This window comes from Agelaius tricolor, unplaced genomic scaffold (assembly GCF_023055355.1).
Source record: "Agelaius tricolor isolate 1412-34295 unplaced genomic scaffold, bAgeTri1.0.p SCAF_5, whole genome shotgun sequence".
NCBI lineage: Eukaryota > Metazoa > Chordata > Aves > Passeriformes > Icteridae > Agelaius > Agelaius tricolor.
The window spans coordinates 6,815,161-6,842,419 of record NW_027269265.1 but is presented as its reverse complement, the minus strand read 5'-3'; the positions used below and the strand labels follow the sequence as shown (position 1 = coordinate 6,842,419).

The 27,259-nt window shown below is 40.3% G+C and overlaps 1 protein-coding gene across 1 annotated transcript in view; it reads left to right on the top strand.

Moving 5' to 3' along the window:
- The window catches only part of KCNH5 (potassium voltage-gated channel subfamily H member 5), a 162,371-nt gene that overhangs the window by 77,810 nt on the left and 57,302 nt on the right, over positions 1–27,259 (top strand). Inside the window, exon 8 of the mRNA XM_071426250.1 lies at positions 22,544–22,743. Coding sequence (XP_071282351.1) covers positions 22,544–22,743 — 200 coding nt within the window. The remainder of the gene's footprint in view (positions 1–22,543; positions 22,744–27,259) is intronic.

Here is a 27,259-nt window from a genome sequence, read left to right as displayed (position 1 = left end):
TGGATGAAACTGGAATGGTTGTTCTGTGCAAGGGGCTTGTTTGCAGTGGTAGTGCCTTCATAGAAAGGACAGTGCATAATTTTGTTTATAATAAAATAAGTGCATTTCAATTCTAAAATTTCCATAAGTGAAGCAATCAACATAGTCAGATTGAAATGTTCTGAGCTTTTAGTCTGTCGGTTCTTTTATTAGCCTGAAAAAAAAAAAGCAGTGGGGAAAGAGGGAAAAAGAAGGACAGCATCTTCTGCTTGGAGAATGCAGTGGGGAATTTCAAGGCCCTTTCTCCTCCTCCTCAAGAAGTTTATTCCTTTACCTCAGGATCCTAATTCCATCAGAAATCTTGTTGCTCAACCTCATGGTTTTAATCCCTTTGCTAATTCCACTCCAGGGCTCCAAGTTGAGTGAAGTTTTGTGTAAGCACATCTTTGAATCTGGTACAGTGCCTTCTTACCTTGTTTCTGATTAAAGGCTGACATGGTGGGAAGAGAATTAGAAAATGCTTTTATACACATACCCAAAAACATTCCAAGGGACAACCAGTGATTTCTGATCTCAGAAGTTATTGTGGGACATTTAGGGCAGGAAATGTTGGCAAGCAGTGGCAAGTTACCTTACCAGGGGTATCATTGGCTTAGATGAACGTTAAACTGCTCCTGTGATGAGTCTTGTGAATGTGATTATCATATTATTGCAGCAGTGTCCTCTGGGAGGATCTGAGTTAGGAAGATTTGCAATGAGGAGTCAGATGTTGAGGCTCAGAGAGTACCAGGAAGGTTTGGGTTTGAGTGTGCTGTGCCTGTATTTGAACCCAGCCAGGAATATGGATTTACTGGCCAGCACTGAGCAGAGGCTGAGGATGGAGAGATGAAAGCCTGTACATCCTAAAATTTCTCTCCTTTTGAGCTTTTCAGCTTCCCAGGATGCATCAATTTTTAAAATGAGACTTCAATCTACAATATTTTTGCCCCTTTAATGAAGGTTTGGGTTTTTCCTTTACTTTTCCCTTTTTGCCACTTATGTAAAACCATCTGCTATTTACATTCTGCCACTTTGAGTGCTCAATCCCTTTCTTTATTTTGTTTCCTTCTGTCTTTCACTGTGTGGAAATGATCCTGCTATTTGTAAGTTTGATTTGGAAGTTGCTTTGTGTTTGTCTGTGGTGAGTCCAAAGGCTGGCAAGCACACTAAGGCTTGGAGGTCCTGTGACACCCTTGATACTCAGGGTTGATACTCAGGGTTGATTTTCCAAGGGCAGAGTGAGTGCAGGAGGCTGGCAATGGCTCCCAGCATCCACAGCAGCAGCTCTGCAGGGATGTGCTGTTGTGCAGCTGTGGCCTAGAACTGGTTTTCAGGATAGCCTGCAGCTCAGCATTGCAGTAATTTATTTTCTGGGCCCTGTGAAGATCTGGCTTTTCTTCCACCTTCTGTAGAAGATGTAGGGGAGAAAAGGTTAATGTGAGTAAATTTGGGGTTTGATGCTCAACTACTGCTAAGCAATTATTCCTACTGACAGCAGGAAGGTATTTTTCAAATGCTGGTTTATTTTTTACTCTCACTTTGCTGGAAAATCCACAGATTACTGCTTTGCAACTTCTCCATTTGCTTATCCCAGCTTTTGATCAGCTCTAGAGGTACATATTAAAACTGCTGACAAGATGTTCATCAAGAGTATCAAACAAAAAAGAGGAGGAAATGGATTGTCAAATTTGTTCCTGAACATCCTCTTCTTCCTTTTTATCCCAATGACTCTGTTTCTTAGTCTTGCCTGACTTGGGGTAAAATTCATCAGTGCAAATTATCATCCCAATTATTATTTAAATACCACTGGTTTTAATTAAAGAGAAGATTTTTGTCTGCTATTCTTCCACCTCTCCTGTTTTTATTTCCATCCTCTTTTTAAAAAATTAAATGCCAGCTGTGTATGCACTGAGCAGCCTTTGCAATGTAAACATTAAATACCTGACAGTACATTGACTCTCAAAGATGATACATTGGAAGAGCTGTAATGCAAAAAACCCTTGGAAAAACTCCCCAAAACCAAGAATGTCAGTGCACCCTACATTTTTGTGTTGGTCTTAGTTGTGTTTCATTTGTTAAATGCAGAAGCAGTGGTGTGAAAGACAAGAGACCTGATATTAGACAGGCCTGGCTCTTTAACCTGTCCTTGTTCACTGGGTTAAGCTGAGGGATCATTTAAGCTCTTCCCTAAGATGATGTGATAGTGCAAAGACTGAATCCCTATTTTATAGAAATATTGCAGCGAGAAGAAGCTTTGATATTATGACAAAACCACAAATGCTGCATAATCTGATGTTAGAGTAGTTTAGATAATAATTTCTTAAATACGAAGAAGAGTTGAAATGGACTGTGTTTGTAGTCTGATGGAAGCCATAGCTTAGTTACGCTGGAGATTTTTAATTGCAGTTTTCCAGGGTGGTTCTCAGCCCAGAGTTTTCTCTATGCTTTATCTTGTGGCAGATGCTTTACAGGCATTTCAGTCACTGAGGCTGCTATATTTAATGCCTGTATTACTGTTACCACAGAAGGTGTTAATATCCATAATGATATTTCCCCTGAAAAAGCCAGCAGCATTTATTCTTGCTCTTTGTCTTTAAGGTGATTGTCAAGATTTTGCTATGTTTGGAGAAGGAAATTATGACATTCAAGCCACCTCAGAGTAGTAATTCCATTAGAGTACTTTTCAATTCCTTAGCTATAGCCTTGACTTCTTTAATTAGCAGAGAAATTTAATAGAGATGTATTAGTGAAAGGAAACTAGCTTTGGAGTGTTATCTGAAGACAAAAATAAATACCCACTTTCAAGGGTGACTGAATGTGGACAGCTAAACTGGATCCACAGGATTTTCTCCAAGGATTTGTTTTGCAGGATGAACACCAGAGGTTACAAAAATGCCCCACCATGTCAAATCCTCAAAGCACTGGCTGAGGCTACAAACCTTATAAATTCTGTCCAGGGAAAGGAGCCTTTTCCCTGCCTCCTGCATGGGAGCATGGGGCAGAACTATGGAAATGGCCAAATGAGTTCAAGGTTTAGTGGATTTCTTGTTGAACGCAGTGAGTATTTAAATGCTGGGAATCCCATGAGCAGAAGGTTATAAGGCAGGGTGGCTGCCAGGATGCTGTGCCCATCTGGGACCCAGCCCCACAAGGGCAGCTGGAGTCAGGAGCTGCTCTTTGAGCCAGGGGTGATTCCCCATGGCAGAGTCACTGCCCTCCCCTGGGTCCTGAGGGGGAGCTGGGCATCTGTTTCCCTAGGAAAATCTCCCTGAAGAACCATCTCTGGGCTGAGGGGTTTCAGTCCCTCATCATTCACCCTCTAGAGGTTCCAGGTCACCTTTCTGCCTTATCCCTCTTCCTGCCCTGGGCTCCTGCCTGTTTCTTCCCCAGGTGAACTCACTCATCTAGGACCAAGCCTGGCCACTCTTCTGAGCCCTTTCCCACATCCTCTGAGTTTTCAGCAACCTCCACTGACTGCAGGTCCTTCTGCCTGGTCCCTCCTGCATCTTTGCTGAGTCTCTCAGTCTCTGCAGAAAAGCAACATTCAAGGTGACTCGGGAATATTTAGATTAAAAAGAGAAGCAGCTGATGGTTCTGAGTAATTCCAGGGTTAGTCCTTATTGCAACACAATGATGCAGGCATCAGAATTTTCTTAAAGTTTGTTTTCTGCTTCTGTTTTTGCTCTGGATCTGTTCCACGCTGTCCAAAGACCCTAACAATGATTCAGTTTTCACTTTGCACGGCACTCATCCAAGTGAAATTCTGCATCCTGAATGTTTATGCTGAAATGCTCTGGCATCACAGCAAAGCTGCCTGTACAGACCAGTTTTGCCTGCAGTACCCTGCCCCTGGTTCTTTTTTTAAAAAAAAAATTCTGTGACTAAGAGCATTTAATACAATTACATAATTGCATTAGGAGAAAAAGTAAATTTTTTTAAATGGAGTGCTTCTTCCAAAATTGGTATTTTAAAAGACTTAAAAAAAGCCTGCTTCTTGGAAAAAATCAAATTATCAAGATGGTGTTTTTTGTGCAAATGCTTCCTACTTTTGAAAGCTTTATTTTTCAACTTTTGCAAAAACAGTTGAGTACATTAACAAGCAATTGAAAAACATCTGAGAACACCGTAGCCATTTTATACTCCTTACGAAGAAGGGAGAAAATGAAGATAATGTTTTGCCTTTTTTTAAAAAGGTATACTTTTTGCATAAGTAATAGGCTTTTATTTGTCAAATGCCTTTCACTGCATGTTTACTGCTATTTGTGGGAAAAGCAGCAGCTATAGTACGTTTCTTGAGAAAAAAAGCTGAAAACAGGCAGCTTAAAATAACCACGGTCAGGTGCTTGTTGTGGATACGGGTAGAGAGGAGAAGATTGCACCTGTGTTTGCCATCGCAGTGCAGCTGACTTCTTAAAATCTTTGATCACCCAGTTTGTCATGTCTTTTCTCAGTCAGGAATAGTGCTTGGCTAGCAAAGCAAAGCACTATCTAAATTCTTTTGCCTTTTCCCTTTCATTTCCTCTTTACCTCTGCCGGTGCTAAAATCAATACACAACTCCCAGAAACGTCTCTGGAGTTGCCTGGGGCAAAGGAGTCAGTCAGGAGGTTTTGTTGTCAGCGGTGTTAATTCAGCACCTCCAACAATGCAGATAATGTCAAACTGTCAGGATACAGACACTTTTTGGGTTCTCAAAATAGGTGGCAGCTTTTCTGTATCGATTTTGAATGGATCATGAAAAGTTCATGTAGCGAAGGTAAAAAGATTCTAAAACCGTTACTACCAACAACAGGAAAAAATATTAAATATTTTCAGTCTAGCCTCAGTCCTCCTTCCTCATCTTTCACCCTTTTCCATCCCCTTCCTTTCCCTTCCCAGCCAGGGACTGTTTAAAAGTTCTGTCAGCTCTTAGGGAAGGACTGCTGCAATCACTGGAGTTTGATTCTTCTGATTCCAGTTTTATGTAACTTTTTTTTCCTCCAGAACGTCTATTGTCACTCTTCTCTGAATAGAAGACATTACACTTAATACAGATTCTTCTTGTCTTTTTGTCATTTAAATGTAAAGCCCATAAATTTAGAACCTGTTAAAAATTATTTTTAGTTAGGAAAAGAAAGTGCTGGGTAATGTTCTTTTCTCTGACCAACTGCTGGATACAAAGAGCTGGTGAACAGCCTCCAGAGCCTCCAGTTCATCAGTGACAGTGACAGCATTAAGTCATCTTTTAGATCCATGCAGAGGACAAAGCCACTGCTCCTCTGTGGACAGGTGTGCTTGCCCCTGCCATGATTGTAACAAAGAGGAGTTTTAATGATTCAGTTTCTATTTGAAATAAAGTAGGTGAAACACACTGAGAAATAGACTTGCTTCTGAAAGACTGTGCTGTGTATTTTTAGAAGTTGGCACTGAGAAGTGCTATTTTTTATTTTTCTCTGAAGGAAAGTGAAAAATATCATGTGGGGATCAGTCATGGTAAATGTGCTCAGTAGCCTTTCCCAGATGTCATCTCAGCCCATGTGAGGATCTGAGATCAAAAAGAGAAGAGTTTTCTTCTTCCACTAATTAAGAAAAATCAAGGTACTGGATGAACAATTGCTTTCAAATTGCTTGGAGTAATTTAGTACTGGACTGTGCCACAGTGGCAACTGGCCTGAACATCCTCATGAGTTTCAATACACAGATATTCAGTGTGGCCCTTGTGAGTCTGAATGCTCTGAATGCAAATACCATTGGAGCATTGCAGAAATCCCTTCCTATGAAACAAATCGGGAGATAATTAAAGCCAGTTAAAATCTTTGAAGGAGAATATTATTTCAATCGAAGAAGCTAATTTGTCAAAAAAGGAGGCATTTAACTGATCTTGCCAAAATATCTTTAAAAACCTTGTTAGCACTCCGTGTCCCCTTCATTCCATTATGAACTGGTAAATTCCATATGGGACAAACTGACCTATCAATTTTGTCATTAACCATCCTTAACTTTGAGATTTTTATTGTCTCATGTTACCTAGTGGAATATAAAATAGTGCAAAACCAATTTAAATTTAATTCCTATCACCATAACCCAACCCCACCTGCCCACAGTTTTTAAATCTAAAAATTATTCTTTCTTTCCCATTTGGACTCAAAATCAAAGCGTCCTGGGAAGAAGAAAATCTGAGCCATATCAATCTCTACATATTTTTGAGGGGGATGGCAAAGGCAAATATAAAAATATATATGGTACCTATTAATTAGGAGACCATGAGGGGACATGCTTTGCCATATGTGCTTCATTAATGTCTTGGTGACATTAATTTATTTTACTTATCAAATTATGGAGCAATTAATGGCTCCATGTCTTCTTGTGGCAGGAGATTTATGGGGTAGACACAGGTTTGCTTAAATTATCTGTGGGCTCTGAGCAGGGTCAAAAGGATCATTTCTCACCCTCCACACAGTCCCTCTGAGTCTATATTCTTTGAAATACTTGCTGTTGGCTGACTGCTTGTAGGGGAGGAACCTGGAAATGGACTGTAAATTCATTTTGTGTAAATGAGACGGGAGATGGGCAAGCTCTTAGTAATTACTGTCAGTAAATTGTAGCTTTTGAGAATTTTAATTTGCTGTTACTTTGGTTGCAGCACTCAGAAATGTTTCACAAATTAAAATAAATATATTAGCTGAAGAAATCAGTTATCAAATCTGGCGTGAATCTGCCCCAAATAATAATTAAAAGAATGGAATTTCATAAAAGCCTTATGCCTTCTGAAGTGTGAAAGGGAGATAACATGAAGGACTTCAGATACAGTTTTGTTATTTGACTTTTTCCTTAAGTTTTCATTAGCTTTTTATCCTAGCCTTGTGAATGAATCTTCATCAACAACAATAAAAGCAGGTTTTGCTCAGCAAGTTTCTTAGTAATGTACAAATGAAAATAAATGGATTTTTTTCTTACCGCGCAAAGCTTGGCTATCCCCAATCTGTATAATTTCTGCAGTATTGAGTGCATAGTTTTGAAGAGCAGTACCACAACTGCAGTGGTGTGTGTAAGTAAAAATAATGAATATAGTTAATATTCTGTTTTGCTAGAGACATTCACAAGGACAAATGCACTATGTCCATGCTGTGCATTTCTGACTGCCTCAGATACAAACTGTGGTCCTCTAAACTGTTCATAATTGCCCAGAGGGTTGGAATATCAGCAGTGTGATTACTGTCCAAAGCCAGGCCAAAAGGGACTGTAGGGATTGAGCTGTGAATGTTGCTTGGGGTGTACTTAACATGCTTTGGCTTCATTTCATGTTTTCAAATTAATTTTCTAATTATGTTTTCCTGGTTGGAAAGGTCTGGGTCAGGAGGTAGAGGAGGTTGTGAGAAAATTGGGATTAAAGTTTGGAGTGATATAGGGGCCAGGCAGGAGGGGTTGGGGTTGTCAGAATTGAGGGGAACTTGTACCAAGGACCACCCTTCTAATTAGGATGTCAAATTAGTCTGGAGCTCCTGGCTGTGCTCCTACTCTTTGCAGGAACTCCTCTCAAGGTGAACCTTTTTCTGTAGCCGTACAGCTCCTCAAGAGCTGCAGAGCTCTGAAAATCAACTCAGCTATTCATGTCTGCTCTGAAATGCACTGTCTTAAATCACATTGCTGGAAATTCAGGAAGCTTGCCTGACCCTTTAGGGTGAGGCTCCATCTTCTTAGGCATCTGTGTACTGAAAACTGCATTTTCTTCCTTCCATGTTTTTAATTGATGTGAATGGCGAGGGGTCTTTGCAAAAGCACTCAGCTGTCACCCAGCTTGTCTCCTAAACCATATCCCCATCAGCTGCCTCATGCTGATGGTGCTGTGCCACCTCATTGCTTGTTGCCTTCCTCTGGGTGCCCTTGGCTTGTCACATCAAGCATGGCCTATGTCCCTCCACATCCTGGATTGCACCAGCAGCAGTGTGGCCAGCAGGACCAGGCAGTGATTGTCCCCCTGTGCTGGGCACTGCTGAGGCTGCACCTCAAATCCTGTGTCCAATTTTGGGGCCCTCATGACAAGATGGATGTGGAGGGGCTGGAGCACATGCAGAGAAGGGAACAGAGCTGGGGAAGGGTCTGGAGCACAAGTCAGATGAGGAGCAGCTGAGGGAGCTGGGGGTGTTTAGCCTGGAGAAAAGCAGGTTCAAGGGAAGAGCTCATCACTCTGTACAACTCCCTGATAGGAGGATACAGCCAGGTGGGGATTGGGCTCTGCTCCTGGGTAAAAGGTGATGGGAGAAAAGGAAATGGTGTCCAGTTGCTCCAGGAGAGGTTTAAATTGAATACTAGGAATAATTTCTTCATGGAAGGGTTTGTCAAGCACTGGCACAGGCTGCCCAGGGCCGTGGTGTTTCGGGGTCTCTCGCTGGTCAGAGTGACCCCGGGAAATGTTAGAAAGTCTCTTTTCCCAGCCCAGTGCTTGAAGAAGGAGTCAGGGCTCTTCATTTCTCTGTCTCAAGGTTGTTTATTGTTCCTTATCTGTAAAATTCCTTCTCCTGTCCTGCCGAGATAGCTCAGCAACAGTCCAGGCACTCTGCCTGGCCCTGGGGCAGTGTTTATGTCTTTATACTAAAAACTACATGTACAATGTTTACAATTACTTTCCAATACCTATCACCTATGTTAGACAGTGAGCTTCTACTCTAAACCAATCTAAAAGTGCCAACATCACAGCAGAAGATGGAGGCCAAGAAGAAGAAGAAGGAGAAAGGCTGGACATGCCCAGATCCCTCCATCTTGCTGCCTGAACCTCCATTCTAAAAAAACCCCAAAATCTAATTTTCACCTTGTGATAAATTCACTATCATCCTACTTAATTTGTTGTGGCTTGCAGATCTTCATCTAAGGTTGGTAACTTGCTCCATGGGTCATAATCAAAACCACACAGGCATCTTGGGCTCTGTGCCAGGGTCGCTGAGGCCCTGACAGCCAGAGGGATGTCCTGGGTCCTGATAATGGTGGAGTCTCCATCCCTGGTAGGATTTGAAATAGATGTGAACGTGGCACTTGGGGTTTAATGGTGGCCTTGCAGTGTTGGGTGAAGAGTTGGACTCAACGATCTCAAAGGTCTTCTCCAACCTAAACAATTCTGTGATTGCATAAAGCTGTGCAGTCTTGGTTACTATCAGCAGAAGAAGGCTTTACAAAAAACCACCCCCAATTTTAGCCCCATTATTCCAGTGAAATCTGCCTGCAAGGATTAGCTCATTAATTATTTTTTATGGATGTGTGCGAAGGTAGGGAGCTGGTGAAGATGTTCTGCATAAATTCTTCAGGAAGATCCAGGAATGGAGAAATATGGAGTAATTTCTTACAGTGTCATGGCAACCAGCTCTACCCAGAGGAGGCATCCTATCAATTAGGCTAAATAATTATGAACAACATTGAGTAAAATGAAGAAAAACAGCTTAGAGTCATGTCAGGTGGGAGGCAGTTGAGCTACTAAACAAAATAAAAAATAAGCTATATCACTTCTGGAAGAATTCATGAGAGGCTGAAGGCAGATGTAGAGAGGAGGGAGAAATGAGGGGAGTTAATGAGATAGTTTCCACCACAAGTTTTTTTTTTCACTTACTCAGATAAAATAAGAAGTGTTTGGGAAAATCCTCAGTTTTGTTGAAATTTTATTCTTATTCTTAATTATGTATTTTGAGGAAAAGAATTGATATACACAAGGGTTTTTCTTTTAACATCTGAACTAATATGTCCCTGTTTTCCAGAAAACTGAAAAGTCCTCTCTTGACCATTCTCTTACTCTGCTATTCAGATTTTTCTTTTCACACTACAGTGAAATTAAAAAAAATCCTTCCCTTGGTTTTTCTGCTGGAAAAATGGGAGGAAATCTTAATTTATTATAAAAAAATCTTTACTTGGATGTTGGAAAAGTAGAACATATTGAAAAAAAATAGGACATTTGACTTCTGCTTTGACTTTAGAAGGTCTTCTGCAGTTACTAATTCAGACTAAGACTCAGGCTAAGGTTTTTTTTTGTTTTTTTTTTTTTGCTAAAGCTTATCCTCTTTCACAGAATAAAAGCAGCAAAATAATGAAGTGGGAAATAGTAATTTTTAAAACCAAGACTGCACGTCTCAATTTTATAAAATATTTCATTCTGAATTTCCTAATGAAAAATAGAACAGGGACAATTGACATGAATGAGTAAGTGTGGAACTTAATCATAAATGTTTAAGTATGGAACAAAATTGAATAATTTACCTTTCTTTGTAAAATGTATGTATTAATGAGAAATGTGAAGTGACTGTGAAATGATGATGATGATTGTTATTATTCCTAATTCTAACTATGAATAGACATGAAGAAAATTAAAATTGTGTCCCAAAGGCCTTTTCTCCTGTCTTTGGGAAATTTCTCATACAGTTTCTCAAAGGAAAATACACTCCTACATGTTTATTGCCAGCCCTAAAACTCACTAACATCAGCAGCTACTTTTTATTGACCTCAGTGAATTATGGACCACAACCTCTGGGAAAAATGACTTCAGATTAATATCATTAAGAACTAAAGCAGGTTAGCTTGCAAATTTAGTTCAAACTGTTTTTATTTAGGTTAGGTAAAAGTGTTTTAATGTTATGATTACTAATATGTGCTCGCAGGAACAAGCACTTGCATAAAATGAGAAATATGTGAAAGATTGTTTCTCCCAGACCATCAGTAGAGGAGATGAAGAGGCTCTGCTCCATAGTTAATAAATCTGAATGCCTGAAAAGATTAAAGGAAATATTTGCAATTTGATCAAACAACTGTGGGGAATAAGATGAACTCCTTTGGGATTGGGTTTGCGAAACTGAATAAAAAATGTAAAGAAAAGAGCTTTGCAAAGTCAACTGCAATTAATAGTTCAGTATAAAATTAATGTACTATACTGCAAGGGCTTGAGGAGAAGCAGGCTGGAAGCCTGAAGAGATGTGCTAATAGGTGGGTTCTTGAATATCATTTTCCTGAGGTTTGAAGACTCAAACTTGCAGCAGTTTCTTACAGAAGTAGTTGGTGGTAGGACAGCTCAACGTGAGTGATATTTGCAGGTGTTTAGAAGCACACAAAAACCACGAATGTATTGTCAAACTCCCCATTCCATGTGCAAGGCCTGTTTTGTATGTAATTTCAGATGTCATTGTCTCTAAAAAAGGACATTATTGGCACACGTGAGCTGTGAGTGCCTTGCAACAGCTGAGAAACAACTGAGGGTGGCAAAATGACTGGGGGGAGAGGCCCTGCAGTCATTGTCTCAGCTCTTAACATGTGAACAAATATGTCAAAGGCATCAAGGCCAGTGAAATGAACCTCCTCATTTGTGGCTGATCTCACTGGTGTGTGAGTAAAGAGAACAAGATGTTCAGTGTTAATGGCACATTCAGGCTACCAGACTGGAGGGCTGGACGTGTCTTTTAGAAATTCATGCTTTCTCCTGCTGCTAAAGAGTTAATGCTTGAGAGATATCCCATCCCATAACTGTTATAACTGTTGGGTCAAATCTTGGTATTTTTATTCTGTCAAATCTCTCGTTTATTTTCACTGGACTTTCAGGGTTGGCTTAGTCACTCTTGGGTAACATCCAAGAACAGCTTTGTCCTGCTCTGGGAAATAGTCCTGCTTGTAGTAGAAAGATGATAAAATCTTCCCAATTATTGTGACCTAAGCTGTGATACTGGCATAAACCTAAAAAAAATTAAAACTATTAAATTTTGCACAGACTTCTATTTTTAACTCATAGTTGTATTTAAATGCAGCTTAGTAGACAACTTAGTTCAGGAGAAGCATAGGAGAAAACTCCCTTGTGCTGCAGGTCTGCTGAAATCTGAAATCAGGATTTCTGGTTTGGTCCAGCAATCCCCACCACAGAATTGTGAAAAGGACTGATCAAATTCAGTGTCAGTGCACACAAATGAGGAGGTAGCTATACCTACACAATAATGTTTTCTAAATTAGCAGTTCCCACTGAGGGATGACACCTGACTCTTACTGCTGAGACTCCCTTGAAAATATCGGTGCAATATTCAGTACCAGTCAACAAAAGGCAAATAGGATTCCTGGGCAGGCAATTGAAATTAATGTTGTTGCACCACACTGCACTGCTCTGCAGCAAGATGCTGTAAGATTAAAAAGGGTGTCTGAAAGGTGACAGGAATGAGGCATGGCATGAGGGCTGCAAACACAGAGTGGGCGATGGTTTAAAAATCAAGAGTGGTGTGGAGGAGATGGAGAGGAGCAATTACTCACTTTCTAGAAAGGGTGGCTGAGGGTGGTCAGTGTAAAGGCTGGGGCAGCCAGACTTGCAGAATAGCACAAAAAAATAATGTTTTGGTGAGGAAAAAAACCCCAGAAATGGATTTGTGGAGTGGTATGGGATATTCTGGTTGGAGATGGTCGGTGTGAGTGCAGTCCCTGGGCTCTCTGGGTTTGTGGAAACCTGAAAGGAGTGGCCCAGGGCAGGAGTGCACTCTGCACCCTCTTTCTTGAGCTCTTCTCATAAATATCTGGAGGGGGCTGCAGTCAGGGGATGGGTTTTGGCTGGGTGAGCAGTTAGTGTGGTGCTGCTTGTCACATTTATCACTGTCCACATCTCTGTGTTCCCATCCCTGGCATCCTCCAGGCACTGTCTGGAGCTTTACAGCAAGAACTGCTTGGTCCCACAGAGCAACTTCACTGCAGCATCCCAGAGCAGAGTGAGTGCATTTTAGTGAAATGGGACATTTTAAAATGCCATGAAACAGTCATCAAAAAAGTCGAAGGAAAGTGGTAAAATACACTCAATTATTCTCCTCAGACACTCTCCAGACACCAGTGTAATTTCATTGACTTCAGTGAAATTAGTGTTAATGTAGGAATGGAAATGCAGCAAATCTAATTCCAGCATCTCCTTCCTGGAATAGTGAGCAAGAAAAACAGAGAGGTAATCAGGTAGAAACAAGTGCTGATCAGAAGGAGTTGGACAGGGAGGAGAGGAGCTCCAGGGGCTGCTGCCAGGAAATAAAGATACTTTTCCAGTCTCACATAGTCATGGAGAGTTCAGCAGTATGTGCACTGATGCCAAAATGAAAAACCAGGCTTTTTTTTTTTCTCTTAATTTGACAGTATATGCAGTCTGTTGTTGTTCTTTTGAATATTCTCAAACCCCTTTTGCCAGGACAACATTGATGGCTAGCAATGTTTTAGTATTGATGGCTAGCTAGTCCTGTGCAAACATTTACCTTTGCACAGGACTTTGTGCAGTGTGCTAGCAATGTTTCCAGGAATGTTTTTTATTTTTGGTGGTATGGAGAAGGGAATGGTGCAGAGCTGTGGGACTGGTGGAGAGAAGTGGAGGTAATGTGAATATTACAATACTTGAACAGCTTGTTTCACCTCAAAATAGATCTTTTTATAGCCTTCAGAGTGCTGATGGCCAGTTCTACATATACATTTATAAATAAATAAATAAATAAATAAATAAGATCTATTACTATCTGGCTTTATGATCCTCTGATGCAACTGCAAAAACATTTTGGGGTGTTGCCTGCCACTTTGCCCTGCACAAGGGTGCTTTGTGTCACTTGGCAAAGGTGAGCACAGAGAGTCTTCGTAGGACCATAGGTGTTCTCTGAAATGCTGTAAAAACTCCCCAAATATACTGGAATTCAAATCAACATCATTTAGGGAATGAAGCCTTTTCCTTAAGCACATTCACCTTCCCCACAGAGCCTTCTCCCCTGGTAAGAAGTGGTTTTGTGGCAGCTCTGAGTGACTGCCAAGCCACAGACCTGTGACAAACGCGGTCCCACCAACATGTCAGGCAGGGGGGTGGATGATGTGCTTTGAGTACACAAAGGGTTAACTGATAGTGCTGAGTGCCAAATTGAGAGGCCAGCTTCTTTTCTCCTCCCAGAGGGATGCAGCACAGAGCAGGACAAGTGATTTCATAGAGTATGAAAGTGGGAAACGTGCTTGTTTTCACAGTTGGGTTTCACTTGGCGATTGGCTGTTCTACAAGACAGCCACAGAGGAAGCTCTGAAGAAGCTGTCAGCATTGGTGACAGCTCAGCATCTGTCACAGCTAAATCAATACTGCCATGGAGGACAGGTTCCCAGAGTGAATAATCAAAGTAGAGTAAAGCTAATTCACCTTGAAAGTCTGAAAACGTTGGTGTGAAATTTTTTAGACAAAACCAGCATTATTCCAGCAAAAGACAAGAGGTGCTGAGGCCCAGCCCTGAGCTCTGCCCAAGTGTGGGAGTGGGGAGCAGGCTTCACACTAGTCATGTGCACAAATGTGCTGATAAAATGGAAATCTGGTGCTAATGAATTGGGCAAAAAGGAGTTTTGATTGGCCCTTATTGCTAGCAGTGTGCTAGGAACTCATGGTTTGGTTTTGTGGAAAATATTCCATTGCAGTATAAACTGAGGGTATGGGTGAAGATAATGAATGTTCCACTTTTTTTTTAGGCTGTTAAGGCTCTTTTTTTTGCACCAAAATGTGATTTTCTTCCATTGTTCAGGTTTCTAATATTTAAAATTAAAAGACAGGAGGAAAAATGTTTTGCTGTGGTTGGTTTTAGTTTTATAAAACCTGGAGGTGAATTGTTTCAACTTTTTGTGAGACTTTTTTTTTTTCCATTAGTTTTAGTGCAAACATGTCAGGGAAGAGAAATTTAATCAGAGCTAATCTGTCACCATCAGATGGAAACTTTTGGATACAAAAGTTTGCTAAGCTCTGTCAGGAAGTGCTGAATTTGCTGGATAGAGAATTAGAGGGAAAGTGCTTCTGTAGATGACTTAGATGTGTAAGAAATATTATTCTTGAGTTGAGTGAAGCAGTTTTGTGGTCATTTTATGAATTTGCAGAGAATTACTCTGCAAATAATAGGATGGAAACATGATCTCCAAATTTGAAGCTTTTAATATTAAGGGTTAAGAGCTTTACTTTGTTCCTAAAAATACCCTATAATTATTCACAAAAATCCATCTTCACACAGAGTTCAGGCTGAGTTCTACTGAATGGAAGCAATATTGCTTTACCTGTTCTCTGTCTCATTAATATTTTCAGACAGATATTGTATAAATACTCACTGTTGTGGTAACAGGTGTTTTTACCACATCTCTCAGGGCTGTACATGGCCTGGATTTTATAGCTGGAATAATTCCTTTAATTGTCTCAAATCCATTCTTGTTATTTGTATAAAGATAAAACCGAACGTTTAAGTAAATGAACAAACAAAATTGGATTTTAAAGAACTAGAAAGAATGAGCAAATTAGAAGAGTGAAAGGAAAATTTGCACCTGCCAAAATTCCGAGCCCACTGCTCTTGTATGATCATTCACCTTTACACTGTGTATGTGTGTATGTACATATTATATGTATATCTATGAGTATCTAAACCACACCAGCACACAGATTTATACAGCACAAACTTCTGCACTGGCATACACATAAAAAAAGAGCCCAGGAGCACAGAGCTGGAAGCATCTTTTCATACAGTGCAGTACTTTGAAGGTGTGTTTACAAACTTTCCATTATATTTTAACAAGACAGGCAATTTAGGTGGTGTTCTCAGTGTGCAAGTGATGTTCTGGCATCCTGCCTCCAGCAACATTGCTATCCTGAGTTCATCTTAATGTGACAAGGACTTGGTGTCCCACTAAAAAAAAAAAAATCCTTTAAAAGTATTAAAGAGGAAAAAAATCAACAAGAGAAAGAAGCCTCGCGGCTCAAATGCAGCAAGGAGCTGTGAAGTCATTTCACACAGGGATACTGACAGCTGCCAACTTTGCTCAGGAAACTTTTTTCTTTGAGATGATCCCTTTGGTTCCTGTGCTACAGTTCAGTAGTTCTGGAGACCCTTTGTGTCCTGTGCTTGTTATTGGTGACAGTTTTGACACACTGAGGCACAGGGAGGAAGGCTCAGGATGGTTTTGATCCCTGGGTCTTAGTTCTGGACAGTAACAAGAGTAAGGACAGCACTCTGGGATTATTTTTTTGATGGAGAATGGAAAGAGAAAGATTTATGTGATAAGTGGATGATTGTCTGACAGACACAATTCAGCTTTTTCTGAAATACTGGAGACATTTGCATGGAAATGAGGCAATGTTGGAGATAATATTCAAAATGGAGAAGATAATAAATAAGGATGGAGCAAAGTGTGCTAGAGGCACAGAAGTTGCTGGAATTTTTGGTGAATGTAATTCTCATGAACTTTGGTTAACTTCTTCTTTACTTTCCTCCTGCACCCACTGTAATTACTTTAGGGAAGTGATTGTGTTTTAATTACCATTTACCTTTGTGCAGTGTGTGAAATGCTAGATGTGCCATTTGGTAAGGAGGTGATGGCTTTTTGAAGAAACAGGAATGATGAAGCATTACTATAAGAAATGGTTTGACTCATTTCACTAGTTAATTCTTATCTGTGTTTGTGTCACTCTCTTCTGCTAAGTGGTAAGTTAAATATTCCTGCCCCAACTGTCACCTTCAAAAGCTGTGACCCATTAAACCCAAATTCTATTGCATATCAAATGTGTAAAAAAAGCCCTAATCAGCCTTTTACTTCAGAGCTCTTAGAGGGAAAGATTCTAGAATTAAGGTCTCTTCACTGCAAAATAAGGATTTTTCAAGCAAAGTGGTACTTTTACCATTCAGTTAACAGGGTACTGCTGTTTGCCCTGCTGCCTGTTGTGGTGTAATTACCACCATTTTTCAGGCTGTGCCTTCCCATATGTTGCTTAACACCCTTGACTAATGTGATGAGGAAGAAGCAGACCCTGGCAGTCCCAAGACCTGTAAAGCTTTCAGATGGAAAGAAATGCAGGAAATTCAATCCAACAGAAACCCCCCGAGCTTGTGCAGGGCTCTCTTTCTGATGGCTGGCACTGTTTCTCAGGTGAAAGAATAAAGTAAACTAGTAAGCTGAGGTGGCTGTGGAAGGGCATGTTGGGCAGGGAATGTGTGATCTGAAGCTGCTTAGCATCAGACCTTGGAGCCCTTGACCGCTCATCCTCAGGGGGTTGAAATGAGGAATTTTCTTGTCTGTGCTGCTGAATGATCTTAGCCAACTCCAGCTCTTGTCCAGCACTGCCACAGGACTGGAAGCCAAACTCACTCATATCTGTGGACAATCATGGCTTTAATTTATGACTGTGCTTTGCAATACCATTTCAGCCAGTCCTGGCTTGCAGCTCTGTGCAAAATTGCAGGTGGTCAGGTCATCACATCTGTGTGGCAGCAAGGCACTGGAGCTTTAAAGTAAATATGTTCCATTAGCTGAGTGTGTTCATGGAAAAAACCCAAAAAGCTCTCAGGTTCACCATTTAAACATCAGTGACTGACCATACAAGTGCAGTTGAAAGCCTTCATTTTAATAAGAATATATTCAAAAGGAATGCCAAATGCCCAACTGCCTCCAAAGCAGCTGTCCCTCCCTTCTGTGCAGTGTCCCCTGCAAGGGGAAGAACAGTGGGAGCTCCTACACTTTACTACTGATAGTCATCTAATTTAAATATTCATTAAGTTCTTGTCAAACAAATATCAATGTTAACAGGGATTTTACAGGCCTATCTTTATTATCGCTATTATCTCAATTTAGGATTTGCACTGCTGTAGTATCAGGAAGGTTTAAAAAAAACCTGGATGTGGCACTGGGTGCCATGGTTGACTTGAGGTGTTGGGGCATGGGTTGGACTCAATGATTTTTACTGGCCCAGTGATTCTGTGAATTCTGTGAAGCTGCTGGGCCAGGGAAGCAGGGGTGGATGTCAGCTGGACCCAGGGAGGAGCTGTGCACCTTGTGTGGCTGTAGGATGTAGGAATGCCACCCAATGCAGGACACACATCTGGGCCAGGCTGCTGGTGGGATCAGACTGGAACCTGCAGTCATGGTGGGCTTTTGACCAGACACAGCTGTGTGCAATTCTGCCCTGATTTCAGCAGTCAGATGGTTTTGGTGAGGAGTTCAGAGCTGAATTTCATGGCTGAACCCAGAGCTTTGCCCATTAGCTTCTCCTCTGCAAAGTGGGTATGACAATGCACACTTATAGGAGGATAAATACATTGGATGATTGTGCCATGGGATAATACAGTGATCTGGCTGCAGGGGTAATTGGAGGAAAGTTTTTTTTTTTTAATGCTTTGGATGGTTTTGGAAGAAAAATGTAAGAGTTAGTGTGCTCTGGTGTTGGCATCTCCCTGTAAATGGGGAAAAACAGCGATTGAACACTGATGTGAAACATTGTGGGGATGGGGGAGAGTATTTTAACAGCAAAATATTTAAATGGGGCCAAGGATTTAGAGTCAGGGTTGGCCTTTTGGAGAGCTGTAAAAGCACGGGGCTGTGTTGGTGCTTTCACTGGCACAGCTGGCAGACAGGAGTGTCCCTGAGGGGGAGAGGTGGGAGGCTGGGGCTGGCATCAAAGAAGTGCTATAAAACACTGATGGGGGAGGGGGCTTAGCAGGATTATTTTCTCCCAAGTAGTAACTTGGTTGAAATGTGTTGGTGGATCTGAGGAAAGCTATTTCTGTTAAGAAAGTGGCAGCTTTTTGCTGTTGATGCAGCATCTCAGCGAGGCTGTTTGAGATGTAGGAGATGGCCACTGCCTGGTGTTGCACCAAACAGAGCCTGCAAATATTTTGCAGTCTAACCAGATGTATTGAGGTGAGGTGGAAAGAAATAACAGAAAACTGCTCAGCTTCTAAAAATGTAAATAGATATTTGGGTACTGGGTTTCTCTCTATTTATATTTATGGTTTGAGCCTGTCTGGATGCCAGATACCCACCTTGTTTCTGTCACATATTCTCACCCTTCTCTGGCTGCAGTTACATCTGTACAATGCCTATTTTTGTTTTCTTTATTATTCTTAAATATGATACCACAGAGTTGTTACCATCATTTCTGATTGACCCAGCCTTGGCCAGTGGCACATCTTTCCTGGAGCTGCCTGGCGTTAGCTCTGCTGGACGTGGAGGAAGCTTCCAGAAGCTTCTCACAGATGCCACCCTGTGTACACAGAAGCCACCCTCTCAGTACCAAAATTAGGCTGTGCAAACCCAGTGCAAAAAAAATATAAATTGGAGTTTTTATTTAATCTCTCCTGAATGATAGAAATTTAATAATTCTTATCTAAAAATCTTGCAGGAATAGCTAATTTCAAAAATTAGTTGAAGAAGTCACAGCTAGCCTCAACATGCAGAAATGAAAATCTATATTTTTCCAGGATCACAGCCTCATAGAATTGTTTAAGTTGGCAAATGGTCATTGAGTTGGACTCTGTGGTCATTGAGTCCAACCATTAAGCCAGCCCTGCCCAGCCCACCACTAAACCAAGTCCCCAAGTGCCACATCTGCATGTCACTTAAATCCCTGCAGGGATGGTGACTCCACCACTGCCCTGAGCAGCCTGTTCCACTGCTGGACACTCCTTCAGTGAAGAAATTGTTCCTAATTTCCAATCTAACTCTCCCTTGGCACAACTTGAGGCCATTTCCACTTGTCCTGTTGACTGATATTTGGAAGAAGAGGCTGGTACCCCCTTACTAATCTTCTTCACAATTGCAGTTTAGAGGAACATTGTATATGCTTGGATTAATAATACTCCAGGATGTAAGGAAAATCAGATCTCTCAATTAAGCCTTCAGTTCCTTAAGGCAGATGTTCTTATCTGGATGTATTTAGCATACAGTCAGGATAATAAGAGATCTGAAATGCTTTGGGATTATTTAGGCAAGTCTGAGTCATTTTTTCTTCCAGAAAGTTCCTTATTTTTAAATAGGCTAAAACATTTATGTAACACCATTGCTAAATCATTCAGAAATGTTTTATAAAAGTACAAATGTAATAACATTTTATATGTAAAAATATATAGTACTTGGGTTCTTGTATATAATTTTGGGGAGATTTTCCACACTTAAGAGTAAAAATAGAAACTACAATCACAGTTGAACCACTTACCTCACCTTTAGGACTGAGAAAAAAATATTTCTGCATCATTACACCAAATTTATCTCTATAAAATTTAGCGAAGACTGTTCCAGATCTACACACATAGAACAATTGAGTTAATGAGTGTTGCATGACTGTAGGAACATAACAGGAAATGTTTGGAGAAATTCAAGTCATTAAAGAGAAGGTGAATAAATGCAGTTTGACCTAAGCAGTCTTTTCATAAAATTGGGCAATTTCACCTTCAACCTTGTCTCTCCTGTTTATTGTAAACGGAGTGACTAAATTCAAACTATTGAGTTTTAAGTGTATGAATAACTTCAGAGATTTCTTTAGAGGTTGTTTAAATACTTTAACTGTAAAGAGAGGCAGAGCATTTTATTTTCTTTCCTTTCAGAACCTTTTGCACATGTTTTTTACTGCCAATTCCACCTGCCAAAAATAATTAAAATACAGCAAAAGTGAAATGCCCTTGGTAGTGCTTATCTGCCTTTGTTTTTTTAATAGGTGAAGGGTAAGACTCACACTTGTCACTTTAATATTTTCTCATTAAATAGAGATTCTCTGACAAATCTTCACTTGCTAATTATGGACAATATGGGTTATTGATGGAGAGCCTTAACCCATTGAAGGTGCCAGCAGCATTAGATGCTTGTCAGCATCTCCAAAATTTTGTTGCATACCAAGGCCTGCAAAACGATAAAATCAGCTTTTTATAAATGACCTCCTTTTCTAGTTATCATGTAGGGAAGAGGGATGGAGAGAGGATTTACAGAGAGAGGTAAATTATGAAAAATCTTCTCTCCCCCCAAAACCTGCAAACCACCCTCAGCAGGGTGTGGGCATGGGGGAGCACCACGAGTGAGGAGATTCCTTTGAGGCACAGCTCCAAAGCTGTGAACATCTAAGCAGGTTCCCTTTAACTCTTTGCCAAAGATCCCCCATGCAGTAACCTGTGAGAGAAGTGGAGTATTTGGATGAACTCATCAACCATTTTTACCATTTCCAATTCAAAAGGAAGGCTTTAGTTTCCAACAGAGCAACAATGCTGAGTTTGTCAGTGCAGACTCCACAGTCTGGTGGATTCTGGCTTAGTGAGGTATTGCTGGGTGGTGTTTACAGGGATTTTGTGTGCTTGATTCAATGATTTATTCTACCCATAATTTCTTGAAGAAACTTTTTTTTTTTTAAGTACAACTTTTCCAGGACCCTATATTATGAGACATAAACCCAGAATTTCTTCTCTGGCTTTATATTTTTCTACAAATCCTCTCTGCCAAGAGGAGGTAATAGGTGCCAGTTGCTTCAGACAAGCTGATTTCACCATGGCATCCTTAGCTGTTTCCAGCCTGGCAGGTGACAGAATTGCATCTCTTTGTGCCAGTTTTGCAGGGCACATTTTCAATCAGCCTGTGTGCTCTGGGTAGGTCTGCATGGCCAGCTGGGTTGTAGGTATGGGATTTGCAGGTGCAGTCTAGCTGTAGTTAGAGGTTGTAGGAATTCTATTTCTGCAGAAAAACATTTTGGGGGCAATTGGGGCTTCTCTATACATTTATAATGATTTGCAGTAACATCTAACATCAGGGATATTGTGCCCTCACATACCTGATGAGATGAGTGCATGATAAATCAGCAACTGTTCAAAAGGATGAGGGATGTTGCACTTAAGAGAAGTGATATTTCATCAGGTTTGTCCTGCTGCAAAAGTCCAAAAGAGCAGAGAAAGCTAAAGAAATAAAATAAGTCATGTGGCATTCATCCATCTAAACTTTTTTATAATCCATATGCTTGTACTCTTAAGTGTTGATATATGTCTGAATGGATTTAGAGGTATAGAAAGATCTTTCTGTAGCTTGCAGATATGACACAGCAATCAGAAAAGCAAGGAAACAATCTGCCCTTGCAACATCATGCAGGCTGTCATTCTGCTCTGTTTTCTTAAACACAAATCTTGTGCTCATTTGTGCTACACATTGTGTGACTTTGTTTGGTTTGAATCCTGTATTTGTGATGAACTTTGACATCTGACTTCTAGCTGGACACATAAATATCACAGTGTGAAATAGGAGTACAGTTCCTCTATTAGATAGGTTTTAGGGGAACACCATGTTGCTTTAAAAATGCCACCTCTCACGTAGGGGTGATGTACAATAGTAAATTGGTTTGAAACAAAGTGAGATTTCTGGAATGAGGTAGAAATGGGTTGTGTAGAGGGAAGACATTAAGCACTGAGTGATAGAAGGCATTTTTTCCTTTCACAGTGGTTTATTTCTTACCATTTGTAGGCTGCAGTTGTTTTGGTTTTTTTTTGTTTGTTTGTTTTAAAGCAATATGGAAATGCATAGCTGAATTCTGCTATAAAGTACGTCTGAGCAAAGATTATTAAAAATGACAGGCACATTTCTGTGTATTTGATAATGTCAAAAACAGAAGTAGTGAAGCACATTGGTATTATGAGATACCAGAATATTTCTCTTTTCTGAAGTCTGTAATGTCTAATGTTAGAGTGTAAAACATAAACTTCTCTGACATTATCTTTGAATTATGATTAGCATTTACTAGAGCGTACATATTTATTTTCAATTTTTATTTTTATTTTCCAGCTCTTCTTTATGCAACTATTTTTGGAAACGTCACCACCATTTTCCAGCAAATGTATGCCAACACCAACCGGTACCACGAGATGCTGAACAATGTGAGGGATTTCCTAAAATTATATCAAGTCCCAAAAGGCCTTAGTGAAAGAGTCATGGATTACATTGTCTCAACCTGGTCCATGTCTAAAGGAATTGACACAGAAAAGGTATGAGTACCTGAGGTAACAGTTTAGATAGCAAGAGTTGGTGTCCATTGTGTGCTTTCTTCTATATAGCAGCTTATAATTTACTTACAAATTTTTAACTGCATGTTACACCTTTATTATGTCTGTGTTTGGAAAAAAAATGGTTGTTTTTAGAGAAGACTGTTTTGCTGCTTGGAATGTATGCCTTTATTTTTCATTGTTGTAAATGTTTTCTGCTTTCCTTCCAGTCTTGGTTCGTCTAAATGCTAAATAATTTTAATGTACTTAACTGTTGAAATCAATGGGAAATTGGTCTTCAAATTAACCCAAGAACATAGTTTGGTGTATAAACTACATCTGTATTATCCTGAGAAGTATTGGCATCTCTGCATTGCAATTAAATGAGTTTGATTGGCTTGGACCTTTTGCTGATGCCCAGGACATTGGAGTATCCATCAGCATAATTAGTATAAGATTTAATGGCAGTAGAGATTGATCTCCCTGAGCTCAGATCTCTGGACTGGCACTTCAGCCCTTTGGTAGGGAGGTACAGAGAATGTGATACCCTTGGCATCCATGCCAGGGTGGAAGTCCTTTAGCCCTCAGAAGGAACTGATCATTTAGGTTTCTTCAAAAGCTGGTTTAAGAAGATCATCTTTGGAGAGTGATTCATCATGTGCCAGACTGACCTTATGGCTTGTCCTCAAGAATTCTTTCTGCATTGCATGTGCAGTGAGCCTGTCCAGCCTTGGATATTTCAGAGAGCTGAAGTCAGATGAGGGAAGGGCTCCAGCTGCAATGCCTTGAACATAAGGCAAGATAAAACAGCTTTAGGTTCAGATTTTTGTTCACTGAGGATCAGCCATGCTCCTGTGGCTCCTGTGGACCTGGTACACGTCAGCTTAAATTAGGCATTCAAACTCCAGTATCCATGATTTCCCTCCTGAGAACTTAAAGGCCAAGGGTCCAAAGAAGTTAAGGAAGAGTCATGACAGATGACAGATGACTCTTGAAATGTGCTTGCAGAGCTTTAAAGTTCTTTCTTCAGCTGAATCTCTGGTGCAATATGGGAGGGTGATGCAGACTGTTCAGGTGTGCCAGGATGAAGTCTCTGCACAGAAAAATTTAGTCTTACATCATGCTGATGCAACACCAGTTCTCTGATTTATCATCTGCTGTGAAATTCAGTTTACCACTACACATACAACTACTTTAAGTAACAAAAATCTTTATTTCTTTGATTCTTGTGCTTCAGTATGCCACATTCTTTAATATGTTAACTTCTTATACACTAATACCCTAACTTCCTAATCCTGATTCACAAGTGTTAAAAGTGAGCTTTTCTATTCTAAACTCCTGTAAATGCATTCAACTTCCAACTACATGAAAATTCAACTGCCATTTGCATTTATCTCCTTGCTATTAAGCCAGAGTCCTGTGTTACTCCACTACAGTTTCATTAGATTTTAATGATGCTTTGCAGTTAATTAGGAGAACCTATGCTTTAATTACTGAAATTTCCTACCATAGTTTCCGCATGTCCGGTTTTATAGATGATAAAAACACAGTTAGAGCCCTAATCTCTGACTCATGGCAAGCATTGTTCTCTGGTCTGTAAGATGGAGTGGCTGCTTAGCTAGATAATTAATTTACCTGTAAAATCTGTGACTTAGGTTTTTAACAATTTTCCCTTGGTGAAGACTTGCCTAAACCTAGGCCTGGATGCAAACCCAGTTTAAAACAGTGGAAGGATTTCAGGAGCCTCTGCATCTGGACATCAGTAGTTGAACTAATGGAGCTTCCCAGAAAAGCCCATGATGCAGAAGAACAGAGACAAGAGAAACGTAAGAACTTGAGCACTGGGTTGGATATTTTGGTATTTTGTGTCCCTTACAGCCTGCAAGTCTGCAAAAGCAGCAGCTCCAGTGGTCTGTAGTGCCTGCAAAGAGCAGCCCAGGGGCTGGATGAGGGCAAGGACAAGGCAGTTTGCTTTCTGCTTTCTGCAAAAACTTTGCCTTTAGCAAAAGCTTGGGAAGCTGTGTTGCAGCCAGCCTTACATTTATCTTCACTCAGGAAGGTGTTATGATGTACTTTACCCAAATAAATGAGAAACAGTTGTAAATTCCAGCTGAAAAATCATAGAAACAGAGGTACAGTCCTAGAGATTGGTCATCCAAGGTGGGAGGTCTCTCTTGCCTCAGGTCTTTCATTAACCCTTCCAGCCTTGCTGTAAGTCCCTCTGTACTTACATCCATCTGTGCCAAACCTAGAGCAGGCAGAGGGTGGGAGCAGAAGGACCCCCAGGCACCCAGTGTCACATCAGATTTATTTTTGTGGGAGCAGAGGGGCTGGTGGGATGCACTGCACCTGCAGCTGAGCTGCTGAGTCCAGACAATGCTCCAGCTTGCAAGAGGGGATTCTTCTTCCAGGTCTTGGATTGCTTCTCTGCACTGCTTCTTCTGACAGCCTGGACCTGACCTTAGAGGTTTCTGCAAGTTTTATTTTTAAAGCTCCAACAATGACATTCTGAGTAGTCTGTTGTGAGGATGTATTTGCATCACATGATTTCCCATTTTCCTTATTTTTTATGAACTTTTCATTAAGGTTCTTATTATCCTGCAAAACATATATGTGCTCATGACACAGGATAATTACTGAGGAATTTCAGTTTTTCATTTTCCACCAGACAGATCAGACAATTTCTATCATCCAAGGGTGTTTTTCAACCTAATATACTCTATTACATCCTAGGTTGTTCCACATATATCTCCATGGTCACTACTGGAGTGTGTTTTGGGACATCATTTGCCCACAATACATTTCATTCAGTCACTCAGCATGTTGAAATGGCTGTGTTTTGAACCCCAAAATTAAAGAAGAAGTAGAAAGAATGAGTTTTTTATTTGAGTATTACAGTAGGTTTCTATGGTGTTGAACAATCCCGGCATTGATTGAACAAGAGTTAACATGTGTTTCTTTGATAACTAAAGACTTTAAATTAATGTGCTTGAAATCAAAATATAAGTTAAAAACTTGATTGAAATTACTACTACTTCACATCTGTTGATTTGTTGCCTCAAATATTTATCCCTGAATAGCACATTCAGTGTGCAGTCCCAAAGAAGATCTTGGCCAAAAGTGAAGAGTCCTTACATGAGAACTGAAGGCAAAATGGAAATTAGAGTGAAGGAGGTTAAGTTAAGATCTAGTCCTTGCTGTCTGTGTAGCAGGATGTCCTGAAAAGAATTTGAAACCTCAGTGTGTTTTCCTTGTATGTGGAAGAGGATTTGGTCTCACACACTGAAGTGGAGGTGCTTTAAGCTCAGAATTTTGCCTTCCCTGATCTCCTTGGGAATAACTCATCTTCAAATCCTGCTTTCAGACCACATTGCTTCAGCTTGTCTCTGAGTGCTCACAAACAAGGAATTAACAATGACACTAAAAGCATTAGCATATTTATTATTATTACCTAAGGGGAAGCAAGTGGCCTCTGATCCATAATCTTAAATCACTTAAACATGAGAGCCCTCCTCTGACAGCTGGGATGAGATATTTAATACATGGACAATTATCTCCTGGTGTAACTGTGGCTCAAACAAGATGGGATGGTTTTCGTTTTTAATTTTTTTTTAATGTCTAGTGATGCAGATTTTGGGGTTACTCGTCTAATAATAAGCAGGGTTAAAAACATGACAAGACTGAAAAGCTTTTATATATTAAGCAATATCTCTCATCCATCAGAACCTGGGGTTATTTTGTGAGAGGTAAAAGAGGCAGTGCTTTCTGTGTATATGACCATTGTAAAGTAGATTAAAAAAATCTTTGCAGAAATAATTTGGTATATGAAACACACTAATCCAAATATCTTAGTTTTTATTAAAGTATCCAGGCAGCAAATGAGAAATTTATAGATACTAGCTCTTCTGTAAGAAATAGGTCATTATCCAGGAAAGCAGAACAACCATTAACTAACATGCAGATGTCTCAAGGTCTTATCTAATGATAACACTCTGAAATGTCTGTAAAATCCAAAGATTTTCTCATCTTGACCTTTGTGCTGTTGTATGGCTTACAATTTGCCCAGAAGGCAATTAAATAAATGTCTGTCATGTTTTAACAGTAGTTTCCTTCAGAAAAGCCATAGGTTGAACGAGAAAAAAGTAATCTTATTTAGTTTCAACCAGAACATCAATGGCAATTGGGATAATGAAAGCCAATTCCACATTGCACTGGCTGAAATGGAAGTCACAGGAACATAACACAGTATTAGAATTATTCACTGCTAAGCTTTCTTAATGGAGATGGGTTTATGTTAAATATACACAGGTTGTAACTTCAATAAACATGAATCTACATGAGGACAATGCAACTTACTCATGTTTGTTGTTAAGAAGAGCTTCAAGAGCTGTAGAAAAAATTAGTGAAACCCTGAGACAAATTGAGGAATCAGGCTGCCATTCCTGCCATGTCCCATCACACTGAGGTGTCCATAAGTGCTGGCTGGATTTCCTTGTGGATGACCAGGAGTAGAAGCCTG